Below are 27,757 nucleotides of genomic sequence, written 5' to 3'. Positions count from 1 at the left end.
ACTCCGAGCCAGGTAGCTTCTGAGTGGTGAGTTTAGAAACTACGTTGTCTGCAAATCTCACACTTTTTTTTGTAATCTGTTGCTGCTTGAATCTTTGTGCGTCACACGTCTTGTTTTCCATTTGGCAAAGTTTAGATCTCTAAGATTAGAGTGACAGACATTCAGACATTTATCCCTATTTTATCTATATAGTGTTCATTCTCATTTCTCCCTATTATGAATCAAATCCAATTTACCAGTCCCTTTCTGTACACATCCATTATCCTCCAGAACCACCTAAAATCCTGTCCCACCAAAATGCTTTTCTGTACTTGGCTTACCCAAATTCTGCCCTTTCTTTAAGTGTCAACCTGGGTCCCATCTTCCATGTGAGACATTTCCTGAATATTTCAGGCCACACAGATCTTCCATTTTCCTGAACTTCTGTAACATAGAGAATATATATAGAATGCATATATTATATTTAATTATAGAAATAAATTATACACTGTATCAGATTATTCCATATGTCTTAGCTTTCTCTCCCTAACTAGACTTTAAGGTCTCATACTTCTTAAGTTATTTCAGTAGCACAAAGACAGTGGTAAGAACATAGGAACAACAAAACCAGTTCAGATTCAAATTGAGCTAGCTAATAATCTTGAGCATCTCATAAGATCTAGTCTCAACTTTCATGACAAATGCGGAAACAGGTTCAAGGAGGCAGAGAGACTGATCCAGTGTCAAGCACATCTAGGAATTAAAACCTGCTATAGTAAACCTGTGGTCTCAGGCTTGATCCTCTACAACTATCAGCTGAACATTTGACTGCCAAATACTGTGTGTGTGTGTGTGTGTGTGTGTGTGTGTGTGTGTGTGTGTGTGTGTGTGTGTGTGTGTGTGTGTGTGTTGTTTAGCTTACCATCCCAAGTTGAGAGAAGCCGAGAATAATCAGTCATTCCAGGTAGCCCTTGGGTAGATTTTCATACATTTTACATTCAAAACTAAGAAGATGACCAGAACTGATGGACATTTTATCAGTAGAAAAGAGGGATAAGAACCTCCAACTAAACCAGGATGTTAAAGTAACTACAGATATATGCTCTTATGCATGCAGCTGTGAGATATTTAGTCCGTAGCCATGTTGTCATCTATAGAGCCTATATGATTACTTTATTCCCTTATGTAATACGAATTCTTTCAGGGAAGGGGCAATGTTTTATGCTTATGCTCATTTTATAATTGCAACGGTAACTAAAGTAATGCTAGGGAGATATAATTCATAAAGATATATTGTTGTAAGAAAAAAAATTGTCTTCTTATTTTTCTTTCTGGTATTTGAGTACCTTCTCCAAGTAGACATGTAGACTATTGAATATTTTCAGTGGTGGACCACCCAAATATTCAAAGATTACAAGCAGGTTCCTATTTCATCTTACGATATTGAATTAATTTTAACAAGTTAATTTTTAATGGTTTTAGTGGTTTTGTGCATGTCTATATACATACGTGTGTGTATATGTGTGTGTGTGTATATTCTGAGATATAAAATATATCCATTAGAGCTTAAGCTATCAATTATTGATCTATTTATATATTTACAGTTACATGTAAAAGAATTAAACTATTAAAAGAAATGCTCTCATTCCACCAATGTAGCTAAGAATGAGCCAGTGATTTTTATCTTTATCTTCTGTATTCAAGACAATATTTAGGACCACAGGGAAAAATCTGAAAACAAGACACTCTGGCATAAGTTATAAAGATAATCTTTTTTTTCTTTTTTTATTATGTTAATCACCATATATTACATCACATCCTTAGTTTTTGATGTAGTGTTCCATGATTCATTGTTTGTATATAACACCCAGTGCTCCATGCAGAATGTGCCCTCTTTAATACCCATCACCAGGCTAACCCATCCCCCTACCCTCCTCCCCTCTAGAACCCTGTTTGTTTCTCAGAGTCCATAGTCTCTCATGGTTCGTCTCCCCCTCCGATTTACACCCCCCTTCATTTTTTCCTTCCTGCTATCTTCTTCTTTTTTTTTTTAAACATATAATGTATTATTTGTTTCAGAGGTACAGGGTGAGTGCTGTGAATTGTGTGAGACTGTCGAATAAAGATCATATTTTATTATTACTTATGTCTGCAATTACATTTTCTACTGTTGAGAATGTTTTGGTTCAAATTATTTATTTGTTTGAAAAAATCATATTACACTGAGTATGTGCTCATTTTCTGAAACGAAACTGTGGGGCCCATAGAGACCTTCTAATGGAATGTAACCTCTTTACTGCAGATGAGTTTATGTAATTAAAGGTAGTGCAGACACAAGAAGCCAGTTTTGCTCCTCTCTTCAGTCTCCCTCTCTCTCCCTACTAATTTCAATTCGTAGGTTTTAATTCTCAAAGTAGTCATCCTAAGAAGCCGGATGATTTATTCAAAAGGTCACTGATTCTTTCCTCTCTGTTTTCTCTTTTCCTCTCTAGCCCTCTTCAATCTAATTCCTGTGGGCCTGCGTGTGGTGGCTATCCAAGGGGTGAAGGCCAGCCTCTATGTGGCCATGAATGGTGAAGGCTATCTCTACAGCTCAGTAAGTACCTCATAAAGCATGCGTGTATGTGTGTGCATGCGCTTGTGTGTACACGTAACCTGGCATTGAGAGCTAGTGAAGTAACCATTATTTTAGGGAAGAAAATTAGAAGTTGAAGTCATTTTAGAATTTCCGACCCAATAGGTCAGGATTTTATTAAGATTTTTACAATTTACAATGGGAAGGATCATGCCCTCTTGAGAAAGAGCTAGTTACTTGCTGTGCAATATAAATTCTCTTCATCTGGCTTCTACTTCTAGAGGATATGTTAATCTTTCGAATTTTACCTTTCTGCTTAATTCAAGGGGTAAGACGTTTTTCCTTTCTCCTGTTACTTCTCCTTTAAGCACATAGCATGGTTTAAGAATCTTAGTTAAATTCTTCAGTTTGTCTGGGAGTCTTCTCTGTCTTGTAGAGAAAAACTTTTGGAATGGTTGTGTTTTGTTTGTATTTAATAAATCTGTTCAGTACCTAATACATCAGATTCCTGTCATAACTGGTCACTTCAAAGACAAGGTAAATTTATGAAATGAGCTCTGAATTAGGGGCTGGATATTTGAGTTTTATTTACATTTCAGTTACTATTTCTCTTTGGGCAAGTTAGCTCCCCTCTTTGGCTTAATTTCTGGACCTATAACACAGTGTGTTGGACACCATGTTGTTTAACACCTCTTTTCAACCTTAAACTGACAAAATTAGGTAGCTCCAGTGGCTACGTTATGAGCACTGACATTTTAAAGTAGTAAACTGTCATCTGATGCCTGTCTGACTCTCAAGATAATAATTTATGCATTGGGAGAGTGTGGCTGCTCTGAATCTCATGTATCAAGTATTATGATAACTCATAATTTCTGTTCTCTCATGAGGGAATTTGCCTATTTGTAGTTCACAAAGAGATATCCTTGAAAATCATGGTTAAAGATTTCCACCCTTACTTTCTATGATCTCAGTAAACAGCATAGTTATTCAGGAAGTTCACTTATACCTATGAGATTCTAAATTAAATACTAAATAACTTCTATTAAACTCTTTTCATATTCAGTTAAATGAATCTCTGCTATACTATGCTTGCTTTTTAGTGATACATCTGTCATTCATATTAGGATTTTTAAGTTACTATTTTATTCCTGAGCATATTCAGATATGCATTTGTATTCATATACTAGATGTGTACCTGCACATTTTTTAAATTGTTCTATTCAATATAACACAGATAAATACATTTTTGGTTAAAAAAATGATTTTCATTCTTAATGTGCCATAATTCTAACAGTGCTTAATGTCCACTTATTGTGAGTCTATATTTTAAATGTAAGAATTAAAATAAGCAAAAGAAAAGGTTGTTGTTTTGAGTAATTCCAATTAATTAAGCTTTAAAAAAGTTTTGGGGCACCTGGGTGACTCAGTCATTAAGTGTCTGCCTTCAGCTCAGGTAATGATCTCAGGGTTGTGGGACCAAGCCCCACAAACCATGTCAGGCTCCTTGCTCAGCAGGGAGTCTGCTTCTCCCTCTGCCCCTCTTCCTCCCCATGCTCTCTCTCTCTCAATCTCAAATAAATAAATAAATAAAATCCTAAAAAAAGTTTTGACTATAATACAAACTAAAACATGGAGATGATCGTAGGATAATATTGACTTAAGGATTTAATCAGTCATCAAGTAAAGAGCTAAAACTAACAATTATACAAAAATGATGAGTTCAGCTCTTTGGATCAGAGTTCATTTCCAAAGGTTTGGGAAGAAGAAAAACACAGAAAGTCTGACAACAGTATTGCAGGCAGAGGACAGTTGTATAGGAGTGTGTGTGTGTGTGTGTGGGGGGCAATGGTGGGGAGGGGCACCCTTGTTGGGTACAATCCCAAAGTTCCTGAGAGGAGCCTGGGTATTCAGTATGAGATAGGTGAACTTCCTACTCTGAAGCATGTCCAGAGATGCATACTTTTTATTATTCTTTCTCAGAACTAGGGTTAAGTCACAGAAGACTTGAGCCCATAGGAGAGATTTTACGAAATTCTTGACTAGATAATTTTACTGTGGGTGTTTTTTTTGTAAAGGAGTTAATGCCTTAGAAAGCCAATAATTACCTGTTGAGTTACCTGTTTGGGGTACCCAGATATTCAGTTTTCCCCTTCTCTTAAATCAGACTTGCCCCATAACAAGAATCATAATTTTTTCCTGCTTGTGGTAGAGGCGACTGGGAACAATTTCCCTTTGATTATAAGTATGGTATGGCTGACATAGATTATCAGGATTCTTACTTTCAAATCACCCTCTTTCTGGATAGAACTAATTGGAGTGAGTGCTGGTGTTTAATTTTATTTTTTTATTTATTTTATTTATTTTATATTTTTATGTTTTTTTATTATGTTCAGTTAGCCACTGTATAGTACATCATTAGTTTTTGATGTAGTGTTCAATGATACATTAGTTACATGTAACACCCAGTGCTCATCACAATATGTGCCTTCCTTAATACTTATCACCTGGCTACCCCATCTCCCCAGCCCCCTCCCCTCTGAAACTCTCAGTTTGTTTCCCAGAGTCCATAGTCTCTCATGATTCATCTCCCTGTCTGAATTGTCCCCCTTCAGTTTTCCCTCCCTTACCCTATGGTCCTCCGTGCTATTCTTTATGTTCCACATATGAATGAAACCATATAATAGTTGTCTTTTTCTGCTTGACTTATTTCACTTAGCATAATCCCTTCCAGTTCCGTCCATGTCATTGCAAATGGTGGGTATTCATCTTTTCTGATGGCTGAGTAATATTCCATTGTATATATGTACCACACCTTCTTTATCCATTCATCTGTTAAAGGGCATTTCAGCTCCTTCCATAGTTTGGCTATTGTGGACATTGCTGCTCTGAACATTGGGGTGCATGTGCCCCTTCTTTTCACTACATCTGTATCTTTGGGGTAAATACCCAGTAGTGCAATTGCTGGGTCATAGGGTAGCTCTATTTTTAACATCCTGAAGAACTTCCATACTGTTTTACAGATTGGCTGTACCAGCTTGCATTCCCACCAACAGTGTAAGAGAGTTCTCCTTTCTCCACATCCTCGCCAATACTTGTTTCCTGTCTTGTTAATTTCTGCCATTCTAACTGGTGTAAGGTGGTATCTCATTGTGGTTTTGATTTGTATTTCCCTGATGGCTAGTGATGATGAACATTTTTTCGTGTGTCTGTTAGCCATTTATATGTCTTCTTTAGAGAAGTGTCTGTTCATGTCTTCTGCCCATTTTTTGACTGGATTATTTTTTGGGTGTTGAGTTTGATAAGTTCTTTATAGGTCTTGGATACCAGCCCTTTATCAATAATGTCATTTGCAAATATTTTCTCTCATTCCATGGGTTTCCTCTTAGTTTTGTTGGCTGTTTGGTTTGCTGTGCAAAAGCTTTTTATCTTGATGAAGTCCCAAAGGTTCATTTTTCTTTTGTTTCTCTTGCCTTTGGAGATGTGTCTTGAAAGAAGTTTCTGTGGCTGATGTCAAAGAGGTTACTACTGATGTTCTCCTCTAGGATTTTTTTAAAAGATTTTATTTATTTGAGAGAGAGAGAATGAGAGATAGAGAGCACGAGAGGGAAGAGGGTCAGAGGGAGAAGCAGACTCCCTGCTGAGCAGGGAGCCCGATGTGGGACTTGATCCCGGGACTCCCAAGATCATGACCTGAGCTGAAGGCAGTCCCTTAACCAACTGAGCCACCCCGGCGCCCTCCTCTAGGATTTTGATGAATTCCTATCTCACATTGAGGTCTTTCGTCCATTTTGAGTTTATCTTTGTGTATGGTGTAAGAGAATGGTACAGTTTGATTCTTCTGTATGTAGCTGTCCAATTTTCCCAGCACCACTTATTGAAGAGACTGTCTTTTTTCCATTGGATATTTTTTTCCTGATTTGTCAAAGATTAGTTGACCATAGAGTCCATTTCTGGAGTCTCTATTCTGTTTAATTTTAAATGGTGGGCACAGGCCTGAAGATTTTGTTATAAGACTAGAGAAGGCTGATACGAGGGGAGGCAAACCTGAAAGAGAAAAGAGCATCAAGGCTCCATCACTCCGGCAGTACTGAGTCCCTCTGTGTGGCATGCCTCAGCAGGAGAGTACCAGCGCAGCCAGGGGCCCTGTGGTGGGTTAAAAGCAGGCTGTTAATATAGGCTTTCTTGAAGTGTTTTTGGTGTGTATTAAGGCTTGAAGTTTTCTTTTAAAAAGAAAGTTTAATTTCTTTGGTAATGAATTCATGTTTTAATCATTGATTTTTTGGCTATCATTTTTAGAATTAGGTTGAAATTATCTTAGAATTTAAGATTAGTTCTCCATGTGTTTGGAATTTTGGTCTGCAGGAACATTTCTCTCCCCTCCCCTGCCCCACCTCATGATACTCTTCCTCTGAGGTCTGCCCTCACTTTCTAGTTGTTGTTGTTGTTGCTGCTGCTGCTGCTACTATCCAGCTTCCAGTGGCCCTAGTTTAGCATAAGATGTTAGAATCATTTCAAGGCTCCTATCCTAGGGTAACACTGGGGTTGGGGCAGGGAGCCTGGGCTAGGTCTAGTTCCTCTCATTGTGAGGCTGTGTCTGTCACTAGATTTTGTCTAAAGTAGTATCATTATTTCCATTTTAGCCTTTTTACAGGTGGAGAAGGAAAACTATCCCAGCCACTGGTGTAAGCAGGTAGGCTGGCTCCGGTCCCCATCCTGCATAGAGGGATTTTATTCCCATTGACTTGACCAGAGTGGAACTCTGGGGCACACCACCAATGTCAGGATATGGAGCTTGTAGATCCAGCCTAGTCAGTCCTTCATTTCCATTCCACAGGGATGCTTGTTTCCATTTCAGAGGGATGCTTAGCTTTCTTTGAACCTGGCTATGTCATTTAGATCTTACATTTTTATATTTTCTTCATCATTGCTATCTGTTTGGAGCAGAGGGGGTACAACATAGTCTAAACTCATGCCTTTTTTCCTTTCTTTAAGTTATGGTAAAAAAACACGTAAAATTTACCATCGTAATCATTTTTAAGTGTTACATTACAGTAGCATTAACTATATGCACATTGTTGTGCAACAGATCTCTAGAAATTTTTTGTCTTGCGAAACTGAAATTCTGTCCCCATAAACAATTCTCCTTTCTCCCCTCCCCTCAGCTTCTGGCAAACACCATTCTACTTTCAGTTTCTGAGTCTGACTGCTTTAGATAACTCATATATGTGGAATCATGTAGTATTTATCTTTTTGTGATTGGTTTATTTCACTTAGAGTAATGTCTTCAAGGTTCATCCATGTTGTAGCATCTGAAAAAATTTCCTTCTTTTTAATTTTTTGAGAAACCTCCATATTGTTTCCCATAGCAGTTGCAATATTTTGTATTCCCAACAGCAGTGTACAAAGGTTTCAGTTTTTCCATATCCTTACCAACATTTGTTATTTCCTTCCTCCTTACCTCCCTTTCTCTTCCTTCCTTCTTTCCTTCCTTCCTTCCTTCCTTCCTTCCTACCTTTCTATTAGTGGTCATACTAACAGATACAAGGTGATATCTCATTGTAGTTTTGACTTGCATTTCCCTTGGATTAGTGATGTTAACCACTTTTCATGTACATGTTGGCCATTTGTATGTCCTTGGAAAAATGTCTATTTAAGTCCTTTGCCCATTTTTAAGTGTGTTTTTTGGCTGTTGAGTTGTAAGTGTTCTTTATATATGAATTTGAACTCCTTATCAGATATATGGTTGACAAATATTTTTTCCTATTCTGTAGGTTACTTTTTCACTTTGTTGATTGTCTTCTTTGCTGTGTAGAAATTCTGATATAACCCCACTTGTCTATTTTTACATTTATTGCCTGTGAATTTGGTTTCATATCCAATAAATCATTGCCAAATTCAATGTCATGAAGCTTTTCTCCAGTGTTTTCATCTAGGAATTTTATTTTTTTAAAGATTTTATTTATTTACTTGTCAGAGCAAGACACAGTGAGAGAAGGAACACAAGCAGGGGGAGGGGGAGAGGGAGAAGCAGGCTTCCCACAGAGCAGGGAGCCTGATGCGGGGCTCGATTCCAGGACCCTGGGATCATAATCTGAGCCAAAGGCAGATGCTTAACGACTGAACCACCCAGGCGCCCCTCATCTAGGAATTTTACAATTTTAGATATTACATTTATGTCTTTAATCCATTTTGAGTTAATTTTTGTATATAGTGTAAGGTAAGGGTCCAATTTCATGTATTTATTTATTTTTTTGCATATGGATACCCAGTTTTTCCAACAGCATATGTCGAAGAGACTGTCCTTTCCCCATTGTATAGTCTTGGCACCCTTGTCAAAGATCACTGGACCATATTTGTGAGAGTTTATTTCTGAGTTCTCTCTTTTGTTTCATTCATATATATGTCTGTCTTTATGCTAGTACAACACTTTTTTGATTATTGTAGGTTTGTAAGATGTTTTAAAATCAGGAGGTGTGAGTCCTCCAACATTTTTTTAAAAAATCAAAATCGTTTTGACTACTCAGAATCCTGTGAGATGCCATGTGGATTTTAGGATTTTTTTTCCCTTTTCTGAAAATAAAATGCCACTGGGATTTATAGGGATTACTTTGAATCTGAAGGTTGTTTTGGGTAGTATGGATACTTTGGCAATATTAAATCTTTCAGTCCATAAACATGGATGTCTTTCCATTTATTTGTTTTTTTCCTTAATTTCTTTCAGCAATGTTTCATAGTTTTCAGTGCATAATACTTGCCGCCTTGATTAAGTTTACATTTATTGTGCCATTTTGAAAGGAAGCCCAAAATAATTTTAATGGCATTAAATGATACTTTTTTTTGTAAAGTAGAGTAAATAAAAGTTCTAGAAGGCATCACTTTCTCACACAAAATAAGCTCACAAATGCTAGAAACTTCTGTTCCTGAAACACCTTCTTCAGTAGTTCAGGAAACACTGCTGTGTCACAATCTGTTGAGACAGATTTTCCGACAAATTTTACCTTATTCAGATAGTGCCCTTAATTTTAAAATTTTTGCTATTTAACCAGTTTTAACTGACTTGAATTTTAATATTGTTTGATGTTTCATTCTCTTTGAGGTTTACAAGATTTTGAAAATGCTTGTAAAACAACATAAATTTTGTCAAATTATCACAATGCTTAAAGGCATTTGTGTGGGAGTGGGGAGGGTTGAATCTTTTCATCATATACAGAGAAGGTGTAGTCTGAATCTTGTCTTTCTCCTATCCCCTATAAATTTACTCTAAGATTGGTATCTTTTTGTATTTTTATTAGTTTGAACTGAACCTTGTATACATAAAACAATTACAGATAAGAATTGTTTGATATAAAATTCTAAAGTCAGATTATTTTCAAACTGGCGGTTAAAAATTGGTGATGAAATATTTTAGATAATTATTATAGAGTCATATGTGTAATAAAATATATAAGGGATGAAAGTAATACTACCACAGTTATATTGATGATGCTGTTATATTTGACTTTTTTATTTTTTTCTGTAACTATGTAATTTTTAACCTTCCTTGTAGTTCAATTCAAATCTTACTGATATGTGAACTCTTTCCATTATCCATATCAGTGAGAATTAGATACTACTTCTGCTTTAGTATCACAGGACTTAGTGTCTGTTTTTCTAGTGGGAAGGAATTTTATCATACCCATCTTTGCTACCTGGGCCATGTATTTCCCCCAATCACAACATTAAGTACATTCTCTGATAAAGGAAGGCTCTCAATGAACTTATTGAATTTTAAAGAATTGCCTATTCCAAGTATAAATGGAGCAGCTTATGTACAGCAGGTGAACAGTTAACTATGATTACATTGATGATCTTACAGTCCACAGCACAAATGCTCGTTTGCCCTCAAAGTCAGCCTCAATAAACCTAAAATTTAGTCAATATATATTTATTGGAACTCTACCACATACTAGACATTATCCTATATAGTGAGCATATGAAAGTGGGTAAAATAGAAAGATCCTTCTCTTCCTAGAGTTTTCACTTATCATAATTACTTGTTGCAAGAAATCTGGGCCAGTACAATGTTAGAGAGCACAGTCTTCAAGACCACCTTCACTTCTAACAACAACTGTTAAGTTCAGGTCAAGGGTGGTTCCCAACACCACTCTTTGGTTTTATAATTCATTAGAAGGACTTACAGAACTCACTGAAAGCTGTTATAAGTATTATACTTGCGGTTATTGTTTATTACAGGGAAAGTATACAACGAAGCCAAGGGAAGAAGTATATGGGCAGAGTATAGGAGACACCAAAAGTACCAAATGCAGAGTTTCTATTGTTTTATTCCTATAGAATCAGAATGTGTTACTCTTCTGGTATCAATATGTGACAAGGCCTATCAAATACTGCCAGTCAGGAAGCTCACCTGAGCCTTGGTGTTAAGAGTTTTTATTGAGACTGCATTATACAGGATTGATTGAATGATTGCCCATGTGGCTGACCTCAGGCTCCTGGTAGACTGATACGTTGCATGACCCAAAGTGCTAACCCTAAAACATTGTTTCTCTCTGGCTAACCTAAGGCTTTCAGGCAAACAAATATAAATTTCCGGAGGCCAGGGACAAATGCTACACATCTTTTGGGATGAGGTTAAGTTCTTTACATGTATACACACTGTCTAATTGAAGTGAATGCCATATTTTATTAATATATTACTCTGACTCAGCCTCCAGTCACACCCTGTTATAAACAAAACAGGTCCTCCCAAAATGCATATGTTAAAGCTCTAATCCTCAGTGTGATGGTATTAGGAGGTGAGGCCTTTGGGAGGTAATTGGGTTTAGATGATGTCATAAGGGTGGAGCTCTCATAATGGGAATAGCATCCTTAGAGAAAGAGGACAAGAAATGGGAACTTTTTCTCTCTGTGAACACACAAAGTAGATGTCATGTAAACATACAATGAGATGATAGTTATCTACAAGCCAGGAAAAGAGCCCTCAGCAAGAACCAAATCTGATGGCACCTTGATCTCTGACTTCCCAGCTTCAGGAACTATGTGAAATAAATGTCTGTTGTTTAAGCAACACAGTCTATGATATTTTGTTAGAGCAGACAAGATACTTCCCTTCTGCCTACATCTATTTTCTTTCTCCAACTTGGAAGAAGGAAATAATGAAAGACAAGAAAGTTATGAGAGTAACATCTGGTACATCATCATTTGGGAAGTGAAAACATAACTCAGTGCTTTGGACAACTAGGGAGCCTTGACATTTGAATTTAGGAAAATTGTGCACTTAAAAATAATGCAATTTGAATAGCTTTAAACATGTCTAAGATTTGTAACTAGGCTGAAAGTATTGGGTCCTTTTTTTTAATATTTATTTATTTATTTTTATAGAGAGAGAGATTGAGAGCAGGGGTCAGGAGCAGAGGGAGAGGGAGAAAGAATCTCAAGCAGACTCCATGCTGAGCGTGGGGCCTGAAGCAGAGCCCGATCTCAGGACCCTGAGATCACAACCTGAGCCAAAACCAAGAGTCAGACAGTCAACCCACTGTACCACCCAGACACTCCAGTACTGGGGCTTTTTTAATGAATAGTTTGATGCTTTTAGCACATATATCCCTGGCATTTCAGTGACTGATAATGATTAAAATGTTTTAAAAAGGTTTGCTTTTTTTGATTACAATAATTGTTTACTTACTTTATAAACTTAAAACGATTATATTGTTGATGTTTGACCTTGTATCAGTTATCTCTAAAATTAGAATTATTTAGCTTATGAACTATTGAGTTTTTTTCAGTTGAGGGATTAAGGTCAAATTACATACAAATTCTTATTGTTTAACACTGCCTTAATCCATGTCAATTATATTTGAAGCTAAATCAATGATAAAATGACTCCTTTAAGTCAGTCTTTGTTTTAATACATAAGTAATATTATAAGCTGTTATGAGAGTAGCTCTACCAGTGATAGTCATAGCAGCGGTATTAATGGCTGTGCTTGTACAAATAATATAGTTTATTTAGTTTTTGTTGTTTCTAAAGGGCTTTTAGATTTATATGAATTTGCAAAGCAACTCTGTGAGGAAGGACAGGAATGGACCATTACATGTAGATAAAAAGCTGAGGCTTAGGAAGCTTGTTCACTTAAGTCCATCCTGGTGAGTAATAGAACCCAAACTATTATCTAGGTCTTAACTTCAGAAATTATGAGATTTTGATAATACCACACTGCCCTTGGCCTTATATATAATAGATCTTCCCACTGTAGAACGCTTTCTCAATTTTTAACTGAGCTTTCATATAAATAGTCTCATCTGAGCCTTACAATAACTATGATATTGCTATCAAAGGACAAAAGATATACCTGGGAAGCAGAGCTTATGTGACTAAAATGATGGCACTCAGTATAGGTGAGGTAGGTCAAGAAAAGGAAATCCTGGTTCAATGTTCATTTTTTAAACCACCATTGTTTATCTTATTTGCTATTGCAATTAAGGATGTGTCACTCTGTACTGTTAAAACATAATGTCAAAAGCATAATTATATTAAAACTAGGGCAGCCTATCACCTTGTTTATTTATAGGTGTCAAAAGCAATAATAACAACAAGAATGAAAGAGATATTTCTTAATTGCCTCATGTCCTTTTGCACCATTTAGAATTACATGCCTAAATTTGGTGTTTCAGTGAGAGCAGATGATGTCAAGATTGTGATAAGGCACTGACTTTATATTGAAAAACTAAGTCAAGAGTTACTGAGAAACATGGGAGGGGTCTTTGAGGGAGAAGAAAAGAAGAGGACCAACATTGAAAGCTATCAGGGAAGGATGAGTTTATGCCCACAAGGTGACAATAGGAGAAAGTACCTTTTTATTTTACTTCTTTAATTTCTTTTGCTTTTCACTATCATAGATGTTCAAAAATTCCCATTTCTGAGGACCCAGTAAAACTCTCAATTTCTGCAAAATAAAATTTCTGCAAAAATAACTTCCATATTTTGGACCTTGATAGGACATTTATCTGTATGTTCCCTTTCTTCTTTTAGTTAGAATTATTGGTTTCTGTGCCCTATTTATCCTACCAGATGCAAACTCCTTGACGTTAGTGATCAGATCTAATATAGATTAATATATCCTATAGCACTAAAGACTGCAATTACCATATAAAGGTATCTACTAAAATCTTGTTGATGGATACATTTCATGCAGTTTAATTCTGAAAATAATTTTTTGGGCATCTGGTCTTACTGGTTTTTATAATAATTGTGCTGGTTGTGTCTCTACACACTTTCTAGTTCAGTTAACTGGTTCAACCAGTTAACTGGTTCAGAACTGGTCCAAGCTTTGAAACATGGCAAGTTTGCTAGAGGAGTCATTGTTCATGCCTCTCTGCGTTGAGGTCCATATTGTGTTGTAGTTTTAAGAGGTAATGTTGTTGTGTTTTCCTTTCTGTACCAAATACTGCTTATAAAAAAGAGGGAGCTAAGACTGGCCAGAACATCTTCTGGGAAGCAACCTGGTCATTGCAGTTCATCTTTCAGTGGAAGATTTCCATTTTATGTTGAAAAGAAATGGCAGAATTTTTAACCAAACATATGTAGAATAGAGGTACAAAATAATTACCCACTCTAGAATTTGAGTTTCTTCATCAACTGACTTCCTCATTGAATGTTCTGAAATCTGAGGTGTATGCAGAACTATTTCTTGGGGCAGGTAGTTTCTCTGAAAAGTCCTGAATATTTAAGGAGAGAGAGAGAAAGAGAGAGAAAGTAGGAATACCTTAGCCATTAATGCCAAATGAATCATAGAGTTTTGGTTAATGGCACTTAGAGAGAAGTCAAACGCCAAATCACAAAGGCTTGTTTAGCAATTAGTTTGTTAAATATTCAGTTTAAGCCATTTACATTTTTTCTTCCATATATATGTGATTTCCTTTAATTTCATAACATTTCTTTTTCATCTTAGGTTAATTTTTGGCTGTAACACCTAGAAAAAAATTATTTATCTTGCCTGTTTTTTTTACCCTCATATATATTAATTAAGTGAACTGCAGTATCCTTTCCAACAACAAAAGAAAGGAAGAAAGAGAGAAAGAGGAAAGAAAGAAAGAAAGAAAGAAAATGAAAATATGAAATCTGCCCAGCCCAAGAATCTGGCAGTTGTTGCTTGCAAATGAGACATGATTGGTTGTTGTTGGAATTAGGTTGCCTTTCTTTAGAAAGAATCAATAGATCATTAGTTTTACTTTCAGTTAAGGATTGAATAATAGTAAGCATTCATTTTTAACTTATTATGTTTTCAGTATTAATTGGTGTTGATTTTATTCTAAGAGTTTATAACTTCTGGAAAATATTAATACTTTAGCTCCAGGGCTAGCCTTAATTGTAAAAATTAACATATGTGTATCTACTAACATTTTTCATTGAAAAATAAAAGTAGGATTAAGCTTCTAAGAGCAGCACTAATGAAGATCTTTAGTTGAATCATTTGGAAATGATACTAAACTTTATATTTTTTCCTTTCTGCCTTGCCAGTAGGCCAATATGTAGTAATGTATCCAAAATTTTTAGATTGCATTTCTTTAGTCATTAGTGAATAGGCAGTTTTAAGTAGTATTTAAGAATGCAAACTTTAGAAATAAAACTGGGTTTGAATCATAGTTCTGTAACTTACCTTCTTTTATATCATTGGATAAATTTCTTAAACTTCTAGGCTCAGTTTCCTTATATGTAAAATGGGGATAATAATGAAAATGCATGCTATATAGGATTATAGCAGGGATGAAATGAAAGGATGCATGTAAAACCCTAGCACTGTGCATGGTACATGGTGAATGCTCAGTGTTAGCTAGTAGTGGTAGTAGTAGTAGTGGTAGTAGTAGTAGTGGTAGTAGTAGTAGTAGTAGTAGTAGTAGTAGTGGTAGTAGTAGTAGTGGTAGTATATACTCAGTGTATCCTCAATCAGTTCCTTAGCATCAGTCCATGATATTCATGTAGTATTAATTCTACTCGTAGTTTCAGTGGCGATTCCTGTTTTGCCTAACGTACTTTCTTTAGCCACTCTGGCCATGGAAGCTTAGCTGTAGAGTATTTCTCCTGTAATTAGCGCCAGTTAGCTTCAAACCCAAGACTTGACTTTATCTGTTGAAGGAGAGTTGCCTTTTTTTTTTTAACTGGATTTAGAACTGAGAGGATAAAAGGATTACAACCATCTTAACAGCACAAGAGAAATCCTGGATTAGAATGATTCCAGTATTCAAAGGACCAGGTGCCTAGGTGAAAAGATGGAGAAACCAGGTCTTGTTCACTCCTTTGAAGCTGCACAGGAAGACACACCTGAAGCCAGCCCTACCTGTGACATTTGCAATTTTATGACCCAGTAATTGACCTTCTTGTGTTAACCAGTTTGGGTTATATATTTAATTTTTAACCAGACAAACTGATAGATGAACCAATTTTCAGAGTAGTCAGACTTTGTGTGAAAGCTCCATGTTTTCCACATCATTCTTACTGAGAAATTACCTAGTGGCCTCCTTCTGAAGATTTATGGCTTTACTATGGCTTTCTGGGCCAGCCTGATTCCCAGAAGAGATTTCCTGTCATTATTACTTCTGCCTGCCTTTGCTTTTCCCTCTTCAAAACTAATGCGAGAATTGTAATTTCATAAGTTAATGTTTCTTGGTTTGTAATAAAAAACATCATCAAAAATGTAGATCATTTTTCCCCCCACTCTCCACCTTCCCACCCGCAGCTTGAGCCAGTTTTTTAATCTGAGGGGCTTTCCTTCTTCTAAATATCTCTTTATTTAACTCACTTGGAGGAAAATATGTTACATAAACTCAGTCTATAGGCCATGACTTTCATATACTTTAGGGAAGGGGAAAAGCAAAAGAAATGAGTGCTAAATGTAAAGGAAAAATCAGTTGATTTTTAATTGAGATTTGAATGGGAGAAACAATTTCAAGCCTACAGCCTACTGCATTTATGGTACACGTAAAGTTTGTTTCTATACCACAAAATTTTAAAATCTAGTAGTTAAGTTGGAGAAGTGGTTTAGCTGCATGGAAATGTATGTCAAAAGTGACATATTTCAGCCACTTCTAACTGGAAGGAAAGAACTTTATTTTGAGGCCATTGAAAGCATAAGTCTCCCACAGGGTAACCCTATGCCCTAGTTCATCCAGGAGAGTTCCAGTTATGCATGATGTCTTAGTGTAGTTATTGAGAGTATCTGTTTGACCCTCAGAAGAGTCCTGGATTAGGATTTGGGCAATAGTTATGCAATCACCTTACACATGATCCTACGTATGACTCAGTGGGTCATCTGAGATATCAGTGTATGCAGAAAATCTCACTGAAAAATTAGAAAACTCCCTCTTCTGATTTTACTTCCAAGGCCAGCTCTTAGTGAAAGGTTTCTTAAGTTCACTTGCCTGTATCGCCTAGGTTTTGAGTTTGGCTGTGAGTAAAAGAGATATCCATAACAAAGGTTTAAATTTTCTCACATAATCACAAGCCTGGAGATTGACAGTTACGGGTGTTGGTTAATGGACTGGTTCAAGAAGTACATAAATGTATTTGGCCTTTTCCTCATGGTACAAGATGAGTTCCATAACTCCAGCTAACACATGTACATTCTGGGCAGTGGAAAAGGGGCACAGAGAAAGATTGTGTATTTATCAGGAAAGCATACTTTCCCAGAAATTCCAGTAATGACCATAAACGATGTCCAGTAATGAGTATAGAACAGTGTCACATGGTCGCCCCAGATGTAATGAATGTAGGGAAATGTCTAGATTGTTTTAAAAATTTGAGCTATAGACATTGTCATAACTATCAAAACAGGGTTCTGATAATATTAAGGGGGAAATGGATATTATGTGGGCATCTGACAACTGCTACACCTGTCCAGTCCTATCTGTCTATCTATCTATCTATCTATCCAAGACTTCAGAACAAGAGAGAGGTAGAGAACAAGTGAACAGGTTAAAGAGTAGATATGCATGTCATCTCTTCATTAGGTTATCTAAGACATTTTGCATCACTATAAATATCATTTAAAATTTTTATGAACTTCTACTAGGAAGCTAAATATTGAACTCTAAAGACTAGAGGGAAGAGAGATTATCCGTAATTTTATTCAGGTCCAAATAGATTAGAATTTACCTGGGATTTGGAGACAGAAACTTTCTGCTTATTGAGTTTTCATGGCAGATCGCTGGATATTTCCTCTCAAATTTCTTTCTATAACTAGGGCAATGAGGAATAAGCATTACTGTTTCAACTTCCATTCTTCTATTTCATTGGATGGGAAAAGTTCTCTCTCTATGGAACTATGAAAAGGCACCAGGGAACTGAATGCAACCACTGAGGACATAGCATTACTTTGCTAAGGTGTGTTTGCCTATGGTTTCTTTCTTTCTTTCTTTTTTAGAGAGAGAGGGGACATAGGAGCAGAGGGAGAGAGAGAACCTTGAGCAGGCTCCATGCCCAGCTTGGAGCCCAAAGAGGGGCTCTATCTCACACCACTGAGGTCATGACCTGAGCTGAAATCAAGAGTCCGATGCTTAATTGACTGAGCTACCCAAATGCCCCACCTGTGGTTTCAAGTTAGCTGTTACTAAAAATCCAGGGATCAGCAGTTTTTTTCCGTGCTCCTATTTATCTAGTAGTTTATTACCTATTTATTTAGGGTTGGTAATGTGGCACATGTTGTCCTAGGCACTAGAGATAGAATGTAAAACACTTCCACTGTAGTGGAAGACAGGAAGACAGCTTGTAAACACAAAAATATGAAAATATCCCATTCAGGATTAGTCCTACGAAAAATATATTTCTGTAATAGAGAATAATAGAGGAAACTAATTTAGACAGGATTTCCATAAAAATGTCCTTAAGGAGATGATATTCAAGCTAAAATCTAAAGGAGGAAAAGGAAGAGAATAATCACTAAACCAGGGGAAGAATGATGCCAGCAGAGGGAAGAATTAGTGAAAAACATTCGTAGGAACAAAATATTTGTCAACCTTACTGTTTCCGTCTTACCCTTCTATCATAATTCTTGCATGTGAAGTGCTAGTTTTTATGTATTCATTTTCATTTGCTTACCTATATGATTTAAAATGTTTTTACTTGTTATGTGCTGAGTACTAATTTGGGTGCTCTAGTTATGAAGAGGAAAAAGACAAACACTGTGCTTTCACACCATAATAAAGAATGAAATTGTTAAAGGTCATAACAGAAGGAAGCAAGTTTATAGAAACACAGTACGTGTTACTTCTTAGCATATTTTCTGAATTTTAAATTTTACATTAACTCTCATTATGAATTTCTGTTATTTGTATCACCCTTGTATTTTGAGTCTTTTTACATAAAATCCAGGCATACATTGTTATTTTTTAAAATTTGTATGCTATTTAATGAATGCTTTCTTATTATTAATATTCCCAAGGGATTTTTAGGAAATTTCTTAGTTATTTAAAAAGAAAAAAAAGATTTCATTGACATTATCTTAAGATCTTAAAGTCTAATTAGTAGCAGATTGCCAAATATATGTATATTTTAAAAGCTCCATGCCACATACAAAAAAGTAACTCAAAATAGATCATAGACTTAAGTGTAAGAGCTAAAGCCATAAGATGCTTAGAAGAAAGCATAGAGCTAAATCTTCATGACCCTAGATTAAACAGCAGTTTCATAGATATGACACCACAACATAAGAAACAGGAGAAAAATAGGTAAGTTTGCTTTCATCATAATTAAAAAAAAAATCTGCTCCAAGGACATGGTCAAGAAAGTGAAAAGACAAACCATAGAAGGGGACAAAAATTTGCATATTATATTTGATAAGGAATGTGAATCTTGAATGTATAAAGAACTCTTACAACTAAAAATAAAAAGCCAAATTAAAAGTGTGCAAAGGATCTGAATAGACCTATTTCCAAAGAAAATATACAAATAGTCAATAACCTCATGATAAGATGCTCAACACTGTTGGCTATCAAGGATATATATAATTAGATCATATACTATATTTTTTTTCTTCCTCTTTGGATCAATTTAAAAATTTCAATCAACAGGGCACCTGGGTGGCTCAGTCAGTTAAGCATCTGCCTTCGGCTCAGGTCATGATCCCAGGGTCCTGGGATCGAGCCTCACATTGGGCTCCCTGCTCAGCAGGGAGCCTGCTTCTCCCGCTCCCTCTGCTGCTTCCCCGCTTGTGCTCTCTCTCTCTCTCTGTGTCAAATAAATGAATGAAATCTTAAAAAAAAAAATTCAATCAAAACCACAAATGCCATTTCATACCCATTAGGTTGGCTGTATTATAAAAAGACAGATAGGTGTGCTTGGGTGGCACAGTCATTTAAGTGCCCAGCTCTTGGTTTCAGCTCAGGTCATGATCTCAGGGTTGTGAGATTGAGCCCCACATGGGGCTTCATGCTCAACTCGGAGTCTGCTTAAGATTCTTTCTCTCTATGGGCACCTGAGTGGCTCAGTCAGTTAAGCATCTGCCTTTGGCTCTGGTCATGATCCCAGAGTCCTGGTATCCAGCCCTGCATCCTGCATCAGGCTCCATGGTCAGTGGGGAGCCTGCTTTCCGCTCCCCCTCTGGAGCTCCCCCTGCTGGTGTTCTCTCTCTCTTAAATAAATAAATAAAATCTTAAAAAAAAAATACTCTTTCTCCCTCTGCCCTTCCCCCCACTCTTTTATTCTCTCAAATAAATAAATCTTTAAAAAATAAAAATAATAAAAAATTAAAAATATAGATAAAAACAAGTATAGATAAGGATATGGAAAAGTTGGAACCTTTATTTACTGCTAGTGAAATATAATATGATGCAGCCACTTGGGAAATAGTCTGGCAGGTCCTGAAAGGGTTAAACATAGAGATACCGTATGATCCAGCAATTCCACTACTAGCTGTATACCCAAGAGGAATGAAAACATATGTCTACACAAAACCTTTCGTTCACTAATATTCTTAGCAACATTATTCATAATAGCCCAAAATTGGAAACAATCCAATGTTTATCAAATGAAGAATGGTTATCTAAATAAGTAATGGGCAGACTTGATTGCAGTGATAGTTGTTCAACTCTGTGAATATACTAAAATCCATTGAATTATACACTTTGGGCGAATGGTATATGAATTTTATCTCAATAGTGCTATTATTTAAAAAGCTAATTCTATTTAAAATATCAATTTAGTCATGATTTAATAGAAATTAAAAAGTAAATAAGATGATTTTTTCCCCTAATGGATTCAATACACATTAATTGAATTGTATTTTTTATTTGTTTAAAGTAACACAAAGGTGTGAATTTCCTCACTGTGGGAGAGGTGTGACACAATTCTAACACTCTGGTGTTGGAGCACAACATGAAGAAAGGAGGGAAACAGAGTAGAATCTGTGTTTCCATTGTGAAGTGATGTCCTACAACTGTAAACACCACAGATTTCGACCACAAAATACTACCTATGAGAGAAGAGTTTTTATAATAAGATTAATATTTGTTGGGACAGGTGGTACTTGATTTTACTTACTGAGCTTGGACATTTAAATTATTACTGTCAGGGCTTTCAAATGTATGCAAATCTGTTAATAAGGTGGTACCTTTGAATAGGTATATGTTTAAATCACAGAGTATATTTTTCTTCCTCTCTTTGACTCAATTTAAATATGTTTTGTGAGTTATTCTTGAATATTCTGTACCTTAAAATTATGTCTTGGGGCTACTTAATGGGAAAAGGTAGAGAAATATATGTATCTATTTAGCAATGCACATTTTAATTCCTTGCAGCAGACCATATTACTTCCTAGTACACACTTGAAAATTTCAAATTATGGTGCAGTTTTATTTTTTTATTTTTATTTTTTAAAGATTTTTTATTTATTCATTTGTCAGAGAGAGAGCACAAGCAGAGGGAGAAGCAGGCTCCCCGCTGAGCAAGGAGCCCAATGCGGGACTCGATCCCAGGACCCCGGGATCATGACCTGAGCCAAAGGCAGATGTTTAACCGACTAAGCCACCCAGGTGTCCCTATGGTGCAGTTTTAAATACAAAAATTTTAAACAGACTTTAACTGAAGTATGAAGCTCGTTAGAATATTTAAAGAATTATACATAAAATATACTTTTTATAATTAAATATTTATTTTTATTTTATGCATATTATGATAGAATCCCTCAAAAATCATTTTTAATGAATAGCATAAAGTTGAGGGGCAGCATGTATCTTCTGTTCTCAGTGTATCTAGTTTTACCTTATTCATTTTTTAGATATAATAAGCACATCTCAAATCATAATAGAAGCCTGTTTTGTGGAGCACGGCTGTAAATCCAGCTATTATCTCGTGGAATTGTCACAATTACGTTACTATGATTCTTTTGTGTTCATTACAGACTTCATTATGTTGGTTTTCAGGGCCAGTGGCTGGGTCAATCAATATTACTTTCACTCAGTGAATTGGGTAAGGTTTCATTCTCAAAAGATTTACCATTTTAAATATGCTATATCTAGTTAGCCTTGTATAGTTTAATTCAGGCCATCTAAAAAAAAAAGAGAGAAAGAAAGAAAAAATAGAAATGTTCTAAAACAAATACCAAGATGCATTAGAGTTTTAAGAGAGTTGAAAACTTTCAATATAATTTAGACTAAAATAACATTTGGCAATTGATTCCCTGGATAGCCATCCAGTCTCTGCTTGAACCACCCCTAAAGACTTCTCATGCTGTGGTAGAGCATTCTGGTGTAGTGTGAACAGTGTTTGGAATCAGTCACACTTTCCAATTACTGTAATTTCTTTCTTGACGCTGGTTGACTTTAGGTGATTTACTTAATGAGTTCCTCTTTATGATTTTTTTAAAAATCTAGGGTACTATATCTACCTTATCAGTTTGTTAGAGGAATTTAGAATGATAAAATAATAGGTAATACACTCAGTTCACCCAATAAATATAGTATTTTCTTCCTACCCCTTATAAATGTCAAGACACTTGGGCAAGATACAAGATAGTTCAGAGCTGTATGTATATTTTTCATCTGAAAAATGTATTATTTCTCTATTTTGATTTTGGTGGAAATATAGTGATGCTTTTATTTACTCAGGTTCATCCTCCCTCTTGACTACCTTCGTGGCCTTTGTTCTCTGACCTCTCAATTCCTCCAGTTCACCCCTGCAAACTCTGGAAGGGACCTTTTGTTGCCCCACTATTTTTTATTTCATCACCTTAAAGGTAAACCAGCCACTTGCTGCCTTCAGAACCTCTAGTGAATTCTAGTAACCCACACTATCAAATCCAGAATTCTTTGCCCTGTCTTCAAAGCCCTTTAACAATTTGACTCCAACATAACTCTCTGGTTTCACCCACATTTTCATTTCTCTCTATAACATGTTTTCCTTTCCTTTTTTTTTTCTTTTCTTCTTGAGTCATTTCCTAGATCTCACCTTTTCATGCACTCAGTCCTAATGCCTTTTTCTGCTATTTTTGCTTATTAATCTCCCTTGCCTTCTTTAAGACCTAGTATGCCTCCACCATGTTGAAACTGCAGAAATCAATTCTACCTTTTTTTATCCTTCCATAGCATTTTGTACTTTTTATAGCTATTTATTCTGCCTTAGGTTTAGTTTGTATTTTTATCTCCAAAACTACACTACCATCATCTTGAAGGCAAAGCCTGTGTCTGATTTATCCTTGAATTCCATATACCAGTTTCCTGCAAAGTCTCCTACCCACCACCCACCCAACAACACCTCCACAGAGGTGATGGATTTGTCTATTATCTCAGTTTCTTTAGCTTCCAGTGTTCCTCAAACACAAGGAGAAGCTCTGTGGCCTGACCAAAGCCACTCTTGAAACCATATCAGACTGAATATTTGGTATTTAATTTTAATGAGTGGTTTGTTTTCCCCCTTGTGGTCTAAATCACAGAGGCAGGCTTCCCGTTAGCAGCTATATTGTGCTCTTCCTTTTATCCTCTTCTTTTGCTCTTTGCATATTTTTTTATAATCTATTTTATATATTTACGTCTTGCACTTTTGTTTTAATATGATATAATACCCAGAAATAGAGTTATTTTCTGCATGACAAATTGAAGGTGATTCTTCAGTTTACAAAAAGCAAGCAGTAATTCCATAACTTAAATATAATATTTACATTATGTTTTATGGATTATAGAACATGTTTGCATCTATTATTTTATTTGATTCTTACCCTGTGCAGTAGGCAAAGGAAAGGAAAATTGTGCTTATTTTATGGATTAGAAAGTGGAGGTGTGGGGGCTTAAGGGATTTAACTAATGTCACAAGCTGGTGCTGGACCTTGAACAAGTTTTTCCATGCCCGTTCTAAGACATTTTCCATTGTATCATGCTGGGATATTTAAAATTCACATAATCTGATTTCTCAAAGTGATTTACCTGCAGTTTTCCCCTAATGCTTTATCAAGTAAAATAGAATGCTGTAGGTTTAATATTTTAAAGGAACTTATTTGGTTTGAACTTTTCTTTGATGTTTTCAGTTGCCTGTTTTGCCATGATCTGTCAATGTCCCTTACCCTACAGATCAGTTTACCATCACATTAGTTTTGAGTGCTCAGGGGACATGTGAGGTAATGTGTTATCGGGGCGGTCACAGATTGGTTTTGGAATGCTTTCTGAGTTTCCCTATATACCATTTGTGTGCCTGATTTTTAATGTGGATATTGTTGGGGTATGGTTTTTACTCTTGAAAGTTTTTAATGGTATCTGCTAATTCATCATCCCAGCAGTAATTTAGCATTCTTATTATAATAATATTATATTATATAATAATATTATAATTCTTATTATAATCTGAAATATAGGTATAGAGTTTAGAGTAGTAGATTATTATAATAGGATCTCTTAAGATTTCTTAACTGTATCTCTTGGTCCTCATTCTCAAATCTATATTTATAAACAGGCTGTGTTTCTGGTGTCTTATTTTTTTAATTAATTTTTTTTTTTTTTATAAAATGAAGAGACACAGGCCCCACTATCTAAGATGTATTGACTGAGAATGGAAAACGGAGTTGTACAGCCCTTCAGTCTCAGATGAAAAATGCCAAGGGATGTAATTGGCCACATTCCAAACTCTTTTCAGAGACTCATCCAGTAGTCCAAAATGGAAAATGAAGTTAAAAAAAAAATTCCCCAAAGAGGCATGATTCATCTTGTGTGGCAGTAAATATAACTTTTTGAACACTGTTATTTATCTGACTACTTCACTGGAATCCAAGTGTACCTATCTCTGCAAATCAGCTTCTCAAGAACTCTTAAAGCCCAGCCCAAATGCTGCCCCTGACAACCAGCTATTTGTTGTTTTAATTCTCCTTGTATTGAGACATCCTTCACTTCTACCAGATCTCTCTCTGCTCTCCAGCACTGTGCCCACTCTGGCTTTATTTATTTTTATTTTGTGGACTCCTAGTTAATGAAATTGATCAGAGAAAACAATTAGACTAAATCAGTGTCTTTTTTCCCTTAATATTCACCAAAATTAGAATCCAGTCTTTGCCGAAACATCTCTAAGATTGAGGACTTTATTACCTGAGTTGTACACCGGAGATGATTGTTAGGGTCATTTTCTTTTTATTGTGCCTTTTTTGGTCCTGGTTCTGCCACCTGGAGTCACAGGGAATATATATGTTAATTGCTTAGCAGTGCTTGGCACATGGTTTATGCTCTAGCACTGGTTACTGCCATGAAGATCAACTGAATTTTTCTCTCACTATGTGTATTCCATCTCTATCTCAGTCATTATCCATATCCACATCTGTATATACTTACCTTCCATCACAGACAATGATGTTTGATACATAGTAAGGACCTTAAAAGTGTTTTTAAAAAATTATTATTTATCTCTCACATGACACATTTTCAACCATTTGTTGAACGCATTTGAATATTATAGGAAGCAAAAAAATTTTTTAAATATATACTATAGGAAGCCATCATGGTTTCCATGAGAACATGCACTGGTTTCAGTTCTTTCACAAGGTAATAAATATTACTTAATAAATAAATTAACAAATAAGCCATAGAATCATTAAAATCTGTAAATTGAAAGAAACCTAAAAGTCATTTGGTTCGCTCTATCTCTTTTTTTTTTATCCCTTCAGATTAGAAAATAGAACTCTAGACATGGACTGTTTTCATTCCTTCATCATGCAGAGCTCACTCTTTCATTTATACATATGTCTCCTAAAATGTGAAATTATAATCTGTGCAAGTAATGTTATATTAGTTTCTGCTTTGCTATGGCCCTTGCAGAATACCAGTTGACTCTCTGGGGCCACCAAGAAACTGAATAGTCAGTATGTAGTATCAGTAATACAGGGCTGGGGAATTAGAATTCATGCACTTGCCACTTAGAAATATATGTTTAAGAAATTCTCTGACACTACTTTTGTTTAAAACATTAATTCCCAAAAAGTTTTTGTGATTATTCTGGTGGTCTCCTACAACATTTTCTGATATAAAATAAACCTACAGAAATATGTTTTTTCATTGACTTTATGCTTACACAATAACAGCTTTGATCTGTGTTATATTTCAGTGGGTAGCTTGAACTAGATGCATGATAAGCTGAATCCATGCTAAGTACAGCCATTAGTGTAGAGGGACCAAGATGGTGTTCCTGGCAGAGTTCTTATTATTTGTAATATAAAAAACTTTTACTTCTATTTGGCAGTCATTTCTGTAAGTCCCAAAGGAAATTCATGCTATTAGAAAAGGTTTCCCTCACTGACATGGGCTACTCAGGCTAATTCTTTTCCCTTGTGTGTGCCCCAAACCTTCTTTCAATTGAGGTCGCTTTGTTTCCTATGACATTACGTTCCAAACAAATCCCTACTTTGTATTCTCACTTGCTCCACTTATCACAGAGCCTTCTGATAGCCCAATCTATATCTAATTCTTCTTCCATATATCTACCAAAGTCCCTTTTCTAAAATGTCTCATCCTTTGCTTCCTTAGCCAAATTTGTGATGGTCAACGTGATGCCTCTCAGAAAAAAAAAATGATGCCCTTTCTCCATCACTGGAGAATCAGAACCTCCAACTCCTCTCAGTCAGAGATTGAGACACATTTTTTAGACATATATCTGATGAAATGGTGGCAGTTAGTAGGGCTTCTATAATGGATAAATTTGTGCAGGAGTTCCCAACTTATTTTTCTCTTAATATCTGATAGAAGTTATATAAACAAAAAGTCATCCAGCAAATATTTTTGACTGTGCATTTTGTGCATTTTTTGATGTTCAAGGAATTTTCATGTTTCTAGTGTCATTGGATCTACATAAAAACCTGAGAGGTTGATCAGACCAGTGTAATTATCACTAATTAGTAATATAGTAAATTGCTCAAAGGTAATAGGGGTCACTAATACCAGTGCCTGAGCTAAGATTTTCATTTCATACCTAAGCCTCCTTTCTCTCCTTTATTTGAAAAATGAATGTTCCATTGCTTGCAGTCATTTAGGATTTCTATTTAAGAATTTTATGTATTTGTTTATTTTTTGAGAACAGAATATTGGTTGCAGTGTTACGTCTGGAAGGGTAGGTACTGTGCTGTGAAAATGTGCGAGCTGGGAACAATCTGCTAGGAGGTGGAGTGGGAAGGAGACAGAGAAAGGGCAACTCAACCTGTATTTCTGGGAAAGAAAGGAAAAAGAAACAAACAAAAGAATCCCATCTCTGCTTAAAAATTTATTTTTTGTATATAAAGCTTTTTAAGTTCATATGAGAAGACTTTTTTACATTTTTCTTTGGTACTCTGTAATGGTGCCTATCATCCTAAGCACCAAGAGATGGTGTACCAGAGTGGCAATAGGAAACAGTGTGTTGCATTCTGTGTGAAAAGTGATCCAAGGATTTTATTTAGAGTAGTTGGACATCTTTGAGGTCTGTGACCATCCAGCTGTACTCTTCTCGTTTTCTTCCATTGCCATCCTTCTTTCCTCCTTCCTCCTCCTTCCATCCTTCCCTCCCTTTCTTTTTTTCTCTCTGTTTATCTCTCTTTTATGCCCGCAACCCTTCCTTCTTCCTTTTTCTTTTGGATAAATTTATTTAGTACTCTTTGAATTGAACATGTTGCTATATACAAAGTGAACTAGATGCTTTGGGTATGTGTAATACAAAGGATATAAAACTTTTGTTTTCACAGGAGCTTATAGTCTAGCAGGGTAGGTGGACAGTACG

The 27,757-nt window shown here is 35.8% G+C and overlaps 1 protein-coding gene across 3 annotated transcripts in view; it reads left to right on the top strand.

Annotated features, from left to right (window-relative positions):
• Positions 1–27,757, top strand: part of FGF12 (fibroblast growth factor 12) — a 565,776-nt gene that overhangs the window by 369,708 nt on the left and 168,311 nt on the right. For all 3 annotated transcript variants that reach the window (XM_027587166.2, XM_027587165.2, XM_027587164.2), the window contains one exon: positions 2,472–2,575. In XM_027587166.2, the coding sequence (XP_027442967.1) occupies positions 2,472–2,575 (104 nt within the window). The remainder of the gene's footprint in view (positions 1–2,471; positions 2,576–27,757) is intronic.

This window comes from Zalophus californianus, chromosome 1 (genome assembly GCF_009762305.2).
Source record: "Zalophus californianus isolate mZalCal1 chromosome 1, mZalCal1.pri.v2, whole genome shotgun sequence".
Lineage (NCBI taxonomy): Eukaryota > Metazoa > Chordata > Mammalia > Carnivora > Otariidae > Zalophus > Zalophus californianus.
Note: the sequence above shows the minus strand (reverse complement) of the source record. Positions and strands in the feature narration are given on the sequence as shown.